This window comes from Phocoena sinus, chromosome 16 (genome assembly GCF_008692025.1).
Source record: "Phocoena sinus isolate mPhoSin1 chromosome 16, mPhoSin1.pri, whole genome shotgun sequence".
NCBI classification, from domain to species: Eukaryota; Metazoa; Chordata; class Mammalia; order Artiodactyla; family Phocoenidae; genus Phocoena; species Phocoena sinus.
This window is the reverse complement of record NC_045778.1, coordinates 37,973,407-37,987,990: the sequence shown is the minus strand read 5'-3', so window position 1 is coordinate 37,987,990 and position 14,584 is coordinate 37,973,407. Positions and strand designations below refer to the sequence as shown.

Here is a 14,584-nt window from a genome sequence, read left to right as displayed (position 1 = left end):
GGCACAACTTAAAGTCAATTTCAGGATGCTTGAAACAAGTTTCAAAACATAAAAAGAAATTCCCAATTTGAGAGAGAGGGGGTGATGCTGTGTCTTAAATGCATGGTTTAGGGTGACAGTCCATAGCATAATGCATGAAAGTCCATTGACAAAGAGAAAACTGGTGGGTCAGAAAAAAAGGAGGGAAGGGATTAGATTTTTAAATTCTCATATAGAGAAAGTCAAATAGAAATTCAGTAAAGTTACAGGTAGCTATGAAATATGAAGTCATGTACTTTGTGGGACAAAGGTAATTTTCTACCTCTAGCTCTAAAATGCTGGTAACCCTAACCTAACACTAGAGTTTATCTGAAACAGTATAATGTGTACCCCTAACAACCAAATTCTGTTATCTAATATTATATTCTGCTACACGAAGCCTGAGCTGCTTGGCAGGCAGTCAACCCAAGCTTGGGGTAAGAAAGCACAAAATGAGCCAGGACTAAGTAAATGCATACAGGCAAGGCTCTTTCAAAGATGGAGAGAAATGATGACCAAGGCGCTGCTTAACGTGCTCCCACGGCCCCATCCATGACATTTCAAGAAATTAAATACAAAGATTGTAGAAACTAGGAGAATCTGTAAAAGGCCAAAGGCCACGATTATGTTCAAAATGGACAAATTATATAGAGTGATGTAAAAAGATTCATCCTTACCAGTGTGGGTCAGTTGATCTTTTCCCAGTTATAGGAGAAAACAATGCATGACTTATGGTGGTTAATAGATCAAAGACTACCCACCACAGCTCAGCGGGTGACTGTGGGGAAATTGAATTGTCATTTTGTTCTTTAAAAGAAACAGCATCAGGGCCGTGCACTAACGGGGGTTCAAATGAGAGTGGTGGGATAGACTTCAGGGAAATGGGCTTTCCAGACTGCCTGAAAGCTAGAAGCAAAAGTGAAACATTAAGGACCAGGCAGTGACAACTGCTTTCTCCTCCTGGGTGAGGATATGACTCAATTACTTCTGAATTTGGCTCAAAACCCAGGAAAGTTTGATATTTGTAGACAGGTCCTTAAAGAGAAGATTGTATATAGACTGTTAGAGCAGATTCTTCAGAATAGTGACATTTGGTGAATGTAAAACCTTACGGTTTAGCAACACAGAGCTTTCTAGACTAGGCACGGCCTTTCTCTTTATAGACTGCATCACCACAGCTGCCTTCCCCAAACCCCACCCCCAACCCCAGGACACTGGGGCCAGTCCTCTGTGCCTGCCTTGTGTGAGCAACTCACTCCGCACAGAATATTGTTTCTTTGGTCAAGTTGGAAATGAACTCTAACCTTGAAGTGCGTGTGGTGGTGGTAGTTTCTTCCTGCCAACTGATAATCCACACAAAAGGCTGAACATTAACGTGTGGTACAGCGTGCATTGCATTGTGTGTCTCGACCTGTCTCAATGTGACTCGTGCCATGGAAAATAAATACATCACCGAGACATCAGGAAGTCTTAAGCTGTGAAACTAGACTGTCTAGATTTATGTGAGTGTTTTCAGTGGCTCCTAAAACTACGATGAGGTTGTTCAAGGCAAATGGAATGAATGGAGCTCTTCTGTTTATCACATGACATGTGACAAAACAAACACCCAAAAGAGAGAATAATTAAAAAATAAAACTAATCAGATTAGAGCAATTGTCTAAGTGCTGGATGACCACTAAAACCCCCCTCTTTCCTTAAGAAACAATCTTCCAGTTGTCCAAGTTGACACCAGACGTTGCTCAGAAGGTCTCCATCATTCAAGGAATGTTGAGAGCAGATATTTTAAAAAGAAAGCAAACCAGTAATAGTGTCTGTGTCTCTCAGAGGGTCTATCCTCTGTAATTCCTAGACGGTTCTTTTCTCCTCCTGTTGGGAGGGGTGGAGAAAAAAGCGATGGCTGACCTTAATTGTTGCTTTGTTTGATTTATTAAATTCAAAGTCATTATCTAAAATGGGGGTAATCTCATTAGAACTTAGACTGCTCTATTATTTCTTGGGATGGGGTTAATTTCATATTTGCAGAGTCATAAAGTAAAGAGCCCCAAATCCAATTACAAAGGCTTAATTTCATAGCAACTAAAGAGAAACATCTCTATCATAAAGGAAAATAAATACTGCACTACTTCGGGAAACGATTTGTCAGGAACTGGGGACCTGGGAGGAGGGTCTCCATTACTGTCATTCAACTTTGCATGTTAATGCATCACCTAGGCTTGAGAGTCTACGGAAGGGAGTAAATTTAATCAGCTGAAGTCAAAGTAATCAGGCTAGGGTTGACACATTTCAAGAAAGGTCAGCGTTAAGCACATTTTCTCCTCCTTAACTCAGTTACCATGTCATCCTCTCTGAGTTAGTATTCCTCAAGCTTGAATCTATAAAATGGATGTCTGCTGCAAAGCGCTAACTACGTTAGGACTAACAGGATTTATTTCACATTCTATTATTTGTTATTCCTCATAATTTTCCATGTGTCATGCTGGAGGACCGGTGAGGTAATGCGATTAAGCTCAGAGTTGAACAGCTAAATGTATATTAGCAAATCAATCTGAATTTGTGCATAACCCAATCACAGTCCCACTGGCCATGGAGAGGAAATTCATTTGCTTACATTATTCTTTAACTGGGTTATCATTTGCCAGAATTAGGTGGTGAAGTCACATGTGCCTCTGTGTTGGTATGGAAGCACCACTGGATTTTGGGAGCAACTGCCTTAAGTCACATGTTTCTGGAGGATTTTTCTCCTCCAGGGCAGCTGGCTGATTCTCAGGGAAGGGAAATCAGGGTGGCACCATGATGTGAATACACTTCAGAGATGACAAACCTTTGTTGGGTGGTGAGGCAGGGAGTCCTGCCTTTGAAGTCCCCTCCCTCCACCACTTTCACCTCATCCTACCTACATCTGACCCACTTTGCAGGCACAGCGCTTTGGGCAGAGTCCACTGTCAACTGCCAAAAAAAGGAAATCTAGCCAGAAAGAACTAATTTTACATCTTTGTTTCCCAAGGGGTTCCCAAAGTGATGTAGAACAAAGGCAGATCCCACATCAGATTCCAGCAAACGTTGGCTAATTGCTCACACGACTTAGTGGTGGGCAAGGCTGGAACAGGCTCTGGGGCCCAATCCTTCCCCACCACCCACGGGAGCTACAACATGTTATCACCCTAGTCCTGGAAGAACAATGGCGGCTCTGGGCACCCTCCCAACTGCCCAGCAGTGACTTGGTACCCAGGGAGAAGACAGCACGTTGAATGCGGGGTATGGCTCTGTTAAATAAGCTTACACAGTGTTCATCCCTGATGTGCTCTGTTGATAGTGTGATTCTGAAATGATATTGAATCTTGTAAAACACCATAATGGCTTTACATTGCTAATTCTAGAAATTCAGTCCTATTACCCAAGGGCTGTCACTCCAATAAGGTGCTTCTGGGCTATAGAGTAAGCAAGATGAACTTTCCAAGAGCAAAGCAGAGAGCTTTTCTCTAATGGACACAAAAACACTTGTGCTCTCCAAAACTTTTCTCTCCATGAATCTGTTTGACTTTCAATATGAGAATGTCAGAAATAGATAGGGCTTCCAATTATTCACCCAATAGAAAACCAAAGTCCTAACTGCCTTGCTCTCTGCCTTCCCTGTTCCTTATTAGAATAAGGCTCTTGTGAATTAAGCTGAACACAGACATATGAGAAAAAATGCAACAAACAGCAAAATGAAGAGGAAAAATCACCAGATTTTAAATCACTAGTCTTAGATCCAAACTCAACTTCACCATTCAGTATTAGAATCTCTCGGGGCCTATCTCTGCCCAATATTAAGATAGGACCACATGAAGCTAAGGTGCACTCCAGCTGTAAACTGTCATTAATTCTTGATATCTCTCTCCCTTACTCTCCCGTTTACATGCTCCCCTCAATCCTGTTACTTCACATAATCATGGGACTCCAGTGTCTTTCAAAAGACCTTTAACTTTCCTTTTTGGTTCATCACCTTCACTGATTCTTTGACCCTGTGATTAAATCGCTGTTTCGGTTCTTGTCATCTGCGAAATACATGATAACTATGGTCATAATGCCACTTCTGGATGGGATTCTCATGACACATTGGCCATGCTGAACCCCACAGGATTAGGTCATGAGAAGACATGAATACAGTTGCATCAGTGCCTGACATTGGCTCTGCTGAGAAATAAAGTAGGTAAAATAAACTGAATGCCATTCTCTAACTGGTAAAATGGTTTTGCACAGAGATAGTCATAGCTAAATAAGGTGGAGGGTTTAATTTTGGAAGTCAGAGCAACTTCGTATTGTATAAAATTCACCAGTGATCCAGAGTGGCATGATAATGAAACATGAGTGTGTATTGCATAGGGGGTTCTTTTGCACATAGACATGACAGGTCTCCAAGTCAGTTCCTTGGGAGATATTTGCATTTACATCTGCCCTTCTCTTAAACAGCATAAACAAAAGAAAGGGGATTTTTTTTTTCTTTTAAGGCATAAGCCCGCAAAGACAAAAGAAATGGAAAAGCAGGAACAGCAACAAAATTGTGAGAGCTGTAAGGCCGATGATGTTTATTATCATCTTTAACTGTTTTAAGATAACTTGATGATTATTAACAATATTACAAAAACAAAAATATATGCTTCTCTTTGTTGTCCAAAGGTGACAGCCTAGTTTTACTTCTCCCTTTGTAACCACTGTTCCTGTGCCTTTGACTGCCTTTTGCTTCCTCTTCCCAGTTCAGGTGTTCCCTCCTCTGTGAGCCTTCCTCAAACACGTAAGGCAGCATTGGTCTCTCCTACTTCTCTGTTCCCATGGCAGCCTGCCTTCAACCTCTGGGGCATTACCATGCTGCATCACCATGACTGCTTACTTAATATTAGCCCTAGTCTACGAGCTACCAGTTGGCAAGGGCTGAATCTTATACAACAGTGTGTCCTGAGCACTCTGCATCAGACCTGGTAACTGGTAGATGCTCACTAAATGCTGGGCAAGTAAACAAGGCTGCTGCTTGGCCACCACCAATTTGGGCTCCACTTCCATAGTTTACAGTGTGGCTGGGAAGTAGCTGCCCAGCTAGGGACTACATTTCCTGGCATGTCTTGCATCCAGACGAGTCCTGCCCAGATAAACTTGGACAGAAGTTAGCACGCACCAGTTTTAGGCCTGAAAAAGAGCGTGTGCCATTTTCTCTGCTCTCCCTTCCATCAGCCATTTGTCTGATGGCTGGATTAGATGCCCAGGTGACTGCTGTCCCTGAATGACACTCCTCCCAATCACTGATTGGACAGTACATAAGAAAGAAACCTCTAATGTGCCAGGCTATTGAGGATGGGGGATTTATTTATCACAGCAGCCAGTAGTACTCTACCTGTATGATACAGTGACCAACTAAATGAATGAATGCGTGGGCAAATGCCGATCACCTGCTGCATGTCCATGGGAAACCCATCACAAAGGAGGACTTGACATCACCTTCAGGAGATCCAGTTTCAGCTGCAGTTCCCCTTGAGTGGATGAGCACAAAGCGCCCACAATGATGCTCATGTACTCCTCGGCGTTGATGACTGAGAGCTGCTCCAAGATGCTGAGTGAGGCTCCCCGGTAGCACTCATCATCCAGGAAGATCTTGATGAAGGGCACCATGCCGTGGTCTTTCAGGACAACTGGGGACCAGACAGAGAGTGTGGGGCTAGAGCGATGGGGGCCTTGGCACCTTAGCTTCAATTACAAGGAAAGCTTTTCCTCACAATTTCCAAGTTTGTTTGACTACATGTGTATGTGTTTTTTCCACGCATTAGAAATTTTTTTTTTCAAAATCCATACCTACTGTTAAAATAAGAAGAGGAAGAGAGAAACTATGGAGCTGAGAATTAAAAAGAAAAACCGGTTTCTTCTCCAGTGAGAATTCTGTTTTTGAAAAAAAGTTTCCCCCTTTTCTATTTTTAGAGACGTAAGTAATACAAACTTTAATTGGATATAGCTCTGGTATTTATTTCCACATAATCCCCTAATCCAGGGCCAATGGCAATTCTCTCTTATCTCTGCCCAAATTCTTATTGAAAGCAAACCAGAATTTAAGAGTATGTTTAACTTGTAGGTAGTTTCTTGTGGCAAGGTGGGCAGCAGGCAGGATTTAAGAAATTTGGCTAACGGTATGTTTTTGTTTAAAAGTAATTCTAAGAATTTCTTCCCCAGGATTGATCTTTGAAGTAATCACATGTAGAATAAGAACTAGGAAGTCACTGGATCGTTCAAATGGTATGACATGGACTTGAGCTGGTCAACTCCATAAGGCAGGATTTCCCCAGTTATGGGCCAGGTATCCCTTACATGGAAATCACCTTGGAAGCCTGTTTACAAGTAGATTACTAGGCTCTACCTTGACCTGATAATTAGATCTCTGGGAGGGAGCTTAGGAATATGCACCTCCCTATTAACCAGAGCCTCCAGGGAATCTCTTATAGTCTAACATTAGAGATGCTCTACCATAATGAAATAATCATTCACATTCGGTATAGTTGACCTGTGAGGGCCTCAGATAAATGTGCACCAAATCACCAAACCCACTGATGTCACTTTGCTGATGCCTCTGCTTCATAGTATAATATACATGCATTTATATTTTAGGCACATATTTTTTAAGCATGAGAGCCACATGATCTTAGGAAGCTAAAATTTTTTTGAATGGATGAAGGTACTAAATCCATCATGGGCTGAAAGCACATCAAATTATGTCTCTTAAAAATGATGAGCTTTTGGGCTTCCCTGGTGGCGCAGTGGTTGAGAGTCCGCCTGCCGATGCAGGGGACACGGGTTCGTGCCCCGGTCTGGGAAGATCCCACATGCCGCGGAGCGGCTGGGCCCATGAGCCATGGCCGCTGAGCCTGCGCGTCCAGAGCCTGTACTCTGCAACGGGAGAGGCCACAACAGTGAGAGGCCCGCATACCGAAAAAAAAAAAAATGATGAGTTTTCTTTGCCTGTATTTTACAATTTGAATCTTTTTTAAAAAGTATCTATAGTCAGTGCAGCAGTATATTAAAAGATTTTACTTGAGAGAGATGGGGTTTCTGTGGTCTCATAAATTTAAGATAACTCTTTGATTCCCAGCCTTATTTAGCAACCTAAACAGTAAAAAGTGTCAACTGATGTGTCTACCAATTTACTGTTGATCCCTGAACATCAACCAGTGAATGGACATCAGCCACAGCGATAGTGTTGGTTATTCCTTGGATATAGCCTTTGAACAATGACATAAATCACCAGGAAATAGTTAATGTTTTCCCAACCAGTGACGAGGTGAATTTGATACCATCCTTACCTGCATTCCGAACTGATCCTTTCAGAAGCGTGACCACAGTTCTCAGCATCACACAAGTCAGTTCTCTTTCTATATCCTGAACTGCAGGATTGGACTCTTTGTTTCCTGCCATATTTAAGAAGCAATGAAGAAACATTTTTAAGTACATGTGATATGGCCCCAACTCTCCAATTCCATTAGTTTCCTATCCTCTTAAACAAAGATGGGTATCATGCTTCCTTTATAAAGGAGTATGCATCCCAATTTGTAAGATGTGACCCTACAACCCTTACATCAGAGGTTCTCCAACTTGAGTGCATCAAAATCCCCTGGAAGACTTGCTGTAAAATCCAGGGTATGTACATGGGGCATGGTTAGGCAGGGAAATCCCAGGCCCACGCTCCTGAGGCAGGGTGAGGGAGTGCTGCCAAGGAGCCATGGGTGTACAGCCCAGCAGGGCATGCAAAAGTGTGGCCAAGGTTTAGAGGGGCAAGCTGGCCAGCAAGGCCCTGGTGACTGACCTCTGCTCCAGGTGGGAGGCCATTGGGCCCGACAGCACCATGTGAGCAAGGTAGCCGTATCCCAGCTGACCCCGGATGTGTCCCGCACACCCTTCCATCCTGGACTTTCAAGCCTCTCTGAGCCTCCTTTCCCCTTTGCATTGCTGAGGACCTGTGCTTCTGCTGTTTCCCTACCTACACACTCAGACAATATCTACTGCAGGAGGTATCTGAAAACTAAGAGCTCATCAGGCCTGAGTTAGTCCCATGAGTCGGCTTCTAGTTACACCCATCCCTCCCACCTCTTCATGGGGAAGATCAGGCAAGTTATAGAAATAGGGAGGCTGCCTGTGCTGTGAAACCATGTAGCCCAGGGGTACCCTCTCTGACTCTCAGGGCACCAGGTGACATGGGCACACTCACTTTCTCTGTTATGTTAATGGGTGGTGGGGCTGGTACGCAGACCAGGCCCAGCTAACACTGGCCCCCACCCATTCCCCGCTTCCTCTCCTAAAGCTCCTGGAAGGCACCTGACTTCCTCAGGATCTTGGCCTGCTTCCGTAGCTGGGCTAGCAGCAGTCCCAGGAGCCCCGAGTCCCGGAAGATGTCAGTGAAGAGCGGATCCCCGCCGGCGATCCTGAGGACAGTTTTCAAGGCCACGAGGGTGACGAGCGACTCTGGGCTCTCCTGGATCAGGCACTGCACCTTCCGCAGGATCTCATGGGGCACGTAATGCAGCTCAAACACCAGGACCTCCAGCAGCTGGAAGAAGTGCATCTGCACCAGGGTCGGCTTCAGGGGCACGATCTCCACGAACTGTGAGATGGGCTGCAGGGTCCACTCCAGCAGGAAGAAGTTGCGGGCGTTCCAGGCCCACATGGTCCTGATGGATGACAGGACTTTGGTGCAGAGGACAGGGTCACTGGCTTTGTGGAAAACATTCTGCAGGACTTGGAAGGCCTGAAGATTCTTCACGGTCACCCCTGAAGATGCAAAAAAGAAATAATCCTGCAAATCATTTCTCCTGCCTATGCCTAGAAATACATGCTTGCATTATCACAAGGAAATACCATTTAAAGTTTCTATTTTCTAGCTCCTGTGGGTAAATGTCTATCAGAAGTCCAGAAAAGCCATATGCCCAGAATGTGAATAAGGCTGGAGTTGCATTGTCTAAGACATGCTGGGTAATTAAGCATTTGAAATGTGGCCACTGTGAACTGAGGCGTGCCCTGAGTGTAAAAATACTCATCAGATTTTCAAGATGGAACACTAAGAAAAGAAGGCAAAAAAAAGTCATTAACAATTATTTGTACGATCACATTTTTTAATGGTAATATTTTGGATATATTGGGTTAAATAAAATATATTATTAAAAATAATTTAACCTGTTTCTTGTTAATTTTTAAAATTTTGCTGCTAGAACATTTAAAATTACGTAACATGGCTCGCTTTATATTCCCATCGGGCAGCACAGAACTGGAGGATTGGTTTCAATTAATTAAAATCAAATGATGTTAAAGATTACTAAGCAAAGTCAGTTTCATTTCTAGGCAAGCTGTTAAATAAAGACACCTTCCAAACCCACTCCCTCCTTTCTCTCCAGCTAGAAGGTTAAGTCTCATTCTCTCTTACCCAGGAGATACTTCCTCAGAGAACTCCCTGCCTCCAGCCCTCTGTGCTTCAGACACTCGAGAAGTTTCTGAAACTCCTCTCTAATCCAGCCACTCCCCTGTGTGTCTGCTGCAGTCACATCCAGTGGCTTTTCCTAAACTGGTCTCACAGCTTTGCCGCCTCCACCCTCTGGTCTGCGCAGGTCTCTCTGCCCATCTCCCCAGACTCACCCAGATGTTTCTGGTCACCATTTCTCTCCCCAGGCTGTACCTTCTGTCTTTATGTTTCTTCCCCCTCTTTTCTACCTGGATGACCCATCCTTTGCCTTGAAACTCATCTTGAATGGGACCCTCTGTGCAGGGTTTCCTGACTGACCCAGGCAGAGCTAATTCTCTGCACTGGTGTCACCACTGTGCCTGTTTATCAGCCAGTTATTGAGTAGATTATGTCTCAAGGTTTGTGTGATGGTCTCTATAGAGAATTTTTAAGGAGCAGGCACCTGGCCTCTTCACAGTGGTACCCAGCATGGGGCGGAGTGGCTGCTGGACAGAAATTATCAGTACATGTTGATTGAGTTCATCAGTCAATCAGTCAGTATCTTGTAGCGATAAGGAGGCACTGACTCTGAGCCTGGATGGCTGTTTCAGGGCCATCAGTCCCTGTTAGATAAGCAGATGTTACCAAGTAAGTCACACCTGTGATGGAGATCACAGGCTCCCTCCATTATCTGAGAGAGTCTTTGCCTTTTTAAAGCAAACATTTCGTCTCAGTCCCACCCAGGTCATCTGGAAAAATCTATAAAGGAGAGATTTTAAATCTCCCCAAAGGCATGACAGAATCAGCCCCTACTGTATCACTGACAGTTGCTACATGTTTGTTTCTGCACAGGGAATCAGGGAATGACCTGCACTGCCATGTCAGGGCACAGTGCCAAGTGCTGTCAGGCACCCAGAGACACCCAATGACCCACCAGAAGCCTCGTGATGGAACTTGAAGCCTTCCAGCTGCGGGTAAGTGATGCTGTCGAACACCTTCAGCTCTGACCTCCCACAGGTTGTCAGCCACACCACCAGCCCAAGGAGCTCCTCTAGGTGGGGGTCCACTTCACTCTGGGTCAGCCCGTCATACCTGTGGGGACAGATGAGGCCAGCTCCCTGGACATCTTGGACGGAGCAGCCAGGTTTGCTCATGGTGCTCCTTGCAGGGATACAGAGACAATGGAAATCGCAGTGCTGGGCAAGACCCAAAAGGTCTCCACCAGTTCAGCTCCAAAAGATACAGGGAGGGATAAAAGTCACTCTGTTTGCAAGCCTCAGCCCTTGATCTGAGGACGTGCAGTTAGAATAAAGAGAAACCTGTGAAGAGCCACAGCATCTGCTCACCAGAAGGCTGCTTTCCGTGGCCAGACCCCCCAGAAGTCATGAGCTTAGGGCACCAGCAGGGCAGAAGCACCCCCAAAATGAGAGATTTAATATTTCAGAATGGCAACAATACAGACATCATGGGAAATAATTGGACTTTATTAGACTTCCTCATGCTTATTTCAAGAGTGAGTATTGTTTTTGTTTCTAATCCTCCCGGGGACTCTGGAAGGCAGGGTAGAGCTATCCCACCCAAGGGGCAAATTTGCTGGGTATGGATCCATCAGCTTCTACCAGTCATTGGTAGAGGGCTGGTCCTGGAGTTGTTGATCTATGGGCACTTCCAACCCCCAAGCATACAGACAGAGCTGGTCACAGCCATCCCAGAAAGCCCTCCAATACAAGATGTGGATTCTGACAGGTGGCTGTTAGGGCAGCAAGCATGCAGGTGGTACATGCCACCAAATGGACTTGTAAAAATATTATTGCAATCACCCATTGGTTTCCTAAAGAAGTAGCTCGAAACCCGGCTGTACGTTGATTTACTTTTGCAATAAAAGTCTCTCTGGCCATGCTCTATGGAGATTTGTATTTCAGAAGACATTCTGAGAAGCCCCAATATCTGTCTTTCTCCAAAGCACTGCAAATGATTGTGAGAACCTTGGCTTCCACCGTTTCTTCCCCACCAAGCACAGCCACTTACCGAAGTAACACTTTGAGTAGCAGAGGGTAGCCCTCCCCATTCTCAAACTCCAGGAACAGAGCAGAGGAGATGGGGTAGGAGTCCTTCACAAAGCCCAAGACGAGGCTCACTGCCTCGCTCACCTCGGGAGCAGGGAGAGTGTCTGCAAGCCTGGAGAGGTTCTGGAGGGAGATCTTGATGCAATCCATGGCTGCAGGAAGGAAACACACCCCTGCTGAATTCAAAGGCAATAGCTTTTCTTCAGTGGTCATTCCCTCCCCACCTGCCTTTACACTGTATATCAAGATGTGAATGAGAATTCATTCAAAACGCTTTTCTGCTGGCTCTTGGATCAAGAAGAAGCCTCCTCCATGAGAAGTGTCATCCTGAGAGCCACACTCGAGGGCCCAGATGGAGAGCAGGTGAAACAGGAAGTGGAAGGGAGCCTCTAAGCCCTCTGCTCTTAATTCCCAGCACACAGGACAGTCCGGGCCCATTAATAACAAGATGCAAGACGCCAGACCTGAGTGTCACAGAAGACCTTAAGGAAGCAATGCTGAGCAGAAATGAGCTTGATGAAAAGTGTAGGGAAGGATATATGAACATGTGGGAAGATGAAGGGCAAAAAGATGGTGTGTATCAGCTATTAAAGAATCCAGGGGGTTGGAGCTGGGAAGTGTGGTCCACAAGGGAGGGGGAGGAAGACAGGCCCCACTGGTATGTGGCCTGCTGTGGAACACACTGGTTACCCCAGAGCTGTGAGAAGCCAGGGAAAGAATGGAGTCAGCAGAGAGATGTCACTGGGTTTGCATTTGGGTGGATCACTGTTTTTAGGGCTCTTTCATTGGGGGAAGCCTCTTCTCAGTGCCAGGAAAGTCACATCAGTGGATCAGGAAAAGTGTCTACCAGAATTTGAGATAAGGCATTCTCAGTCCCTCACCTGCGAGGCCAAGGACAAGTTCCAAACTCTGCATGCCAGACAGGGCAGCACTGAGAGTTGTGGACACCAGGCTAATCCTTACTCCCTGACCTTCTCCTCAGCCTATACGCCCATGGAAACTACTCATTCCCCTATGGCACAGTGCTTTTGTGGCCAGCTCCTCACTGCGGTGGCATTTTTCTTTTCCAGCTGAGAATAATGACTGCAGTGAGAGACCCCCGCCACCAAGGCAGGCAGCCTTTTCTCAGGGGTCTCTGACTCTAGTCTCTGAGGGGTGCCTGGGATGCTGAGCACCTCAGGCCCAGCTCAGCCCTGCACCATTACCACTGGGCCCTGGCTTCACTGGGAAATTTCAATCTTGAAACTGGGGATGAAGTTTTGTCCCAGGGTTCAATTACAGTAAGAGGGTGGGCTTGTACTTTCCCAGCTCTCACCAGCTGAGACCGTCTATTATAGGAGGCCCCAGAAAGAAGACAGGTCACAGGGCAAGTGTTTGTGGACAAGCAGGTCTAAGCACTTCAAATATGCCAACTCATCGAAGTGTCACAACAGTCCATTGAGATCAACGGGATTATGATCTCCATTTTACAGATGAAAAAACTGAAGCACCCAAGCAGTTAAGTGCCCAAGGTCACTCAGCTAGGAGGACAGAGCTGGAACCCACACCCCAGGCCATCTGATTCCAGAATCTAAGTCCTTAACCCTTACACATGCTGCCCAGAGCGGAACCTAAGGCACTGGAATCAGGCATCTCCAGGGTTAATATTTGATTCTCTTCTTCACTAGCTGGGGAGCCTTGGCAAATTCTTCTATCACTCAATCTGTTTCCTCTGCTGGAAAATGGCATTAATTATCAATATGTATCTCAAAGAAGCAAATGAGGTAACATACAAATGAGCCCAGCCCAGTGTCTGTTCACAGCATGTGTGTAGTAAATGAGTTCCCCTTTCCCTCTCTCCTCCAGTAGAGCATCAAAATGAACAATAAAGACACTTTCATGAATGGACCCAAGCAATGTAGGGTCACCTACTAGGCATAGTTGGGCATTGGTGAAAATCCTGTTTGTTCATCACTATTTTGGTCCCTGGAATCTATACTGATGCTACAAGGGCATCCCAAGGTCTTATTCTAGAAAGTGTGCCCACAGCCCAGCCCTGGTCTCCCAGGGTCATACCCTGCAGGTATTGGATGATGCTAAGGTTTTGAGCCTTGGAGATTGTCTTCAGCACACAGAAGGTGGGCTCCTTCCAAAAGGAGCAGCTGTGCTCCCGAAGACACGTCGTGGCAATCACAAGAGACTGGAGCTCGTTTCCAGAGAGAAGTCCCTCCAGACCCTGAGCCTCACCGCAAATGTTGAGCAACATCTGGAAAAAAAAAGCCAAAGAGACTCTGGTTAGGAAGCCTCCTTTCTGTGATGAATTTGTTCCCTAATTTTCCATGTCTCAGCGGGAAGGATGGGGTCATATGTGGTCACCCTCTGCCCCAAACCAGGGAGATTCAATGCCATTTCCTCAGAAGGGCCTCCATTTATACTCTTGTCCTCATTTCCCAGCACATCTCTCACTTTTCCATCAGAGCACTTAAAAAATTGGACGCTGATCATTTATTCACACAACTGATCTCCCCGTTTAACTTCTCTGTCTCTCTGTCATCTCTGTGAGAGACCGTGGGTCCGGCATAGTGACGAGCCCAAGAGGAGTTCTCTATATTTTGTGGAATGAAATAAGGAAACCCTGAGGAACTCTGATGTGGTATCACTGTGGCTCACATTCTGTCCATACCTGGAGAGGACCAGGAAGACAGGGCTGTACTACTTCCCTGCAGAGCACATAGAAGCCACACAGTAAAGACTTAAGTACCCAGTACTGTGTCCTGGTCACCACTTAAAATATGATTTATGTGTGGGCAAATGACACCTAAATTTCTAACAGATGCAGCTTATGGACAACCCACCATAAGTGGAACCTGCCAGAACTTATGAGATACCCTCTGGTAAAGATGATTCTGGCCTGAGAATTGGTCTAAAATGGATGGGGATGTGGACGTGCATGTTCAGTGGACAGCTGCATCGGCAATCCCCAAATGGTCTGAAGTACCTGCTCTGTGCGAGACCCTGGCCAAGGCACAGAGATGAGTAAGCTACACAGTCCCCCCACCAGAGAGGCAGGAGGAGT

At 45.6% G+C, this 14,584-nt stretch overlaps 1 protein-coding gene across 6 annotated transcripts in view; it reads right to left on the bottom strand.

Annotated features, from left to right (window-relative positions):
* The window catches only part of WDFY4 (WDFY family member 4), a 277,338-nt gene that overhangs the window by 230,323 nt on the left and 32,431 nt on the right, over window positions 1-14,584 (bottom strand). For all 6 annotated transcript variants that reach the window (XR_004346205.1, XM_032608330.1, XM_032608326.1 and 3 more), the window contains 6 exons: window positions 13,585-13,774; window positions 11,492-11,681; window positions 10,398-10,555; window positions 8,347-8,799; window positions 7,338-7,442; window positions 5,491-5,681 (listed from right to left, as the gene is read on the bottom strand). Coding sequence is in view for 5 of the 6 variants with exons in the window: in XM_032608330.1 (XP_032464221.1) it covers window positions 5,491-5,681; window positions 7,338-7,442; window positions 8,347-8,799; window positions 10,398-10,555; window positions 11,492-11,681; window positions 13,585-13,774 (1,287 nt within the window). In the remaining variant the exon portion in view is untranslated. The remainder of the gene's footprint in view (window positions 1-5,490; window positions 5,682-7,337; window positions 7,443-8,346; window positions 8,800-10,397; window positions 10,556-11,491; window positions 11,682-13,584; window positions 13,775-14,584) is intronic.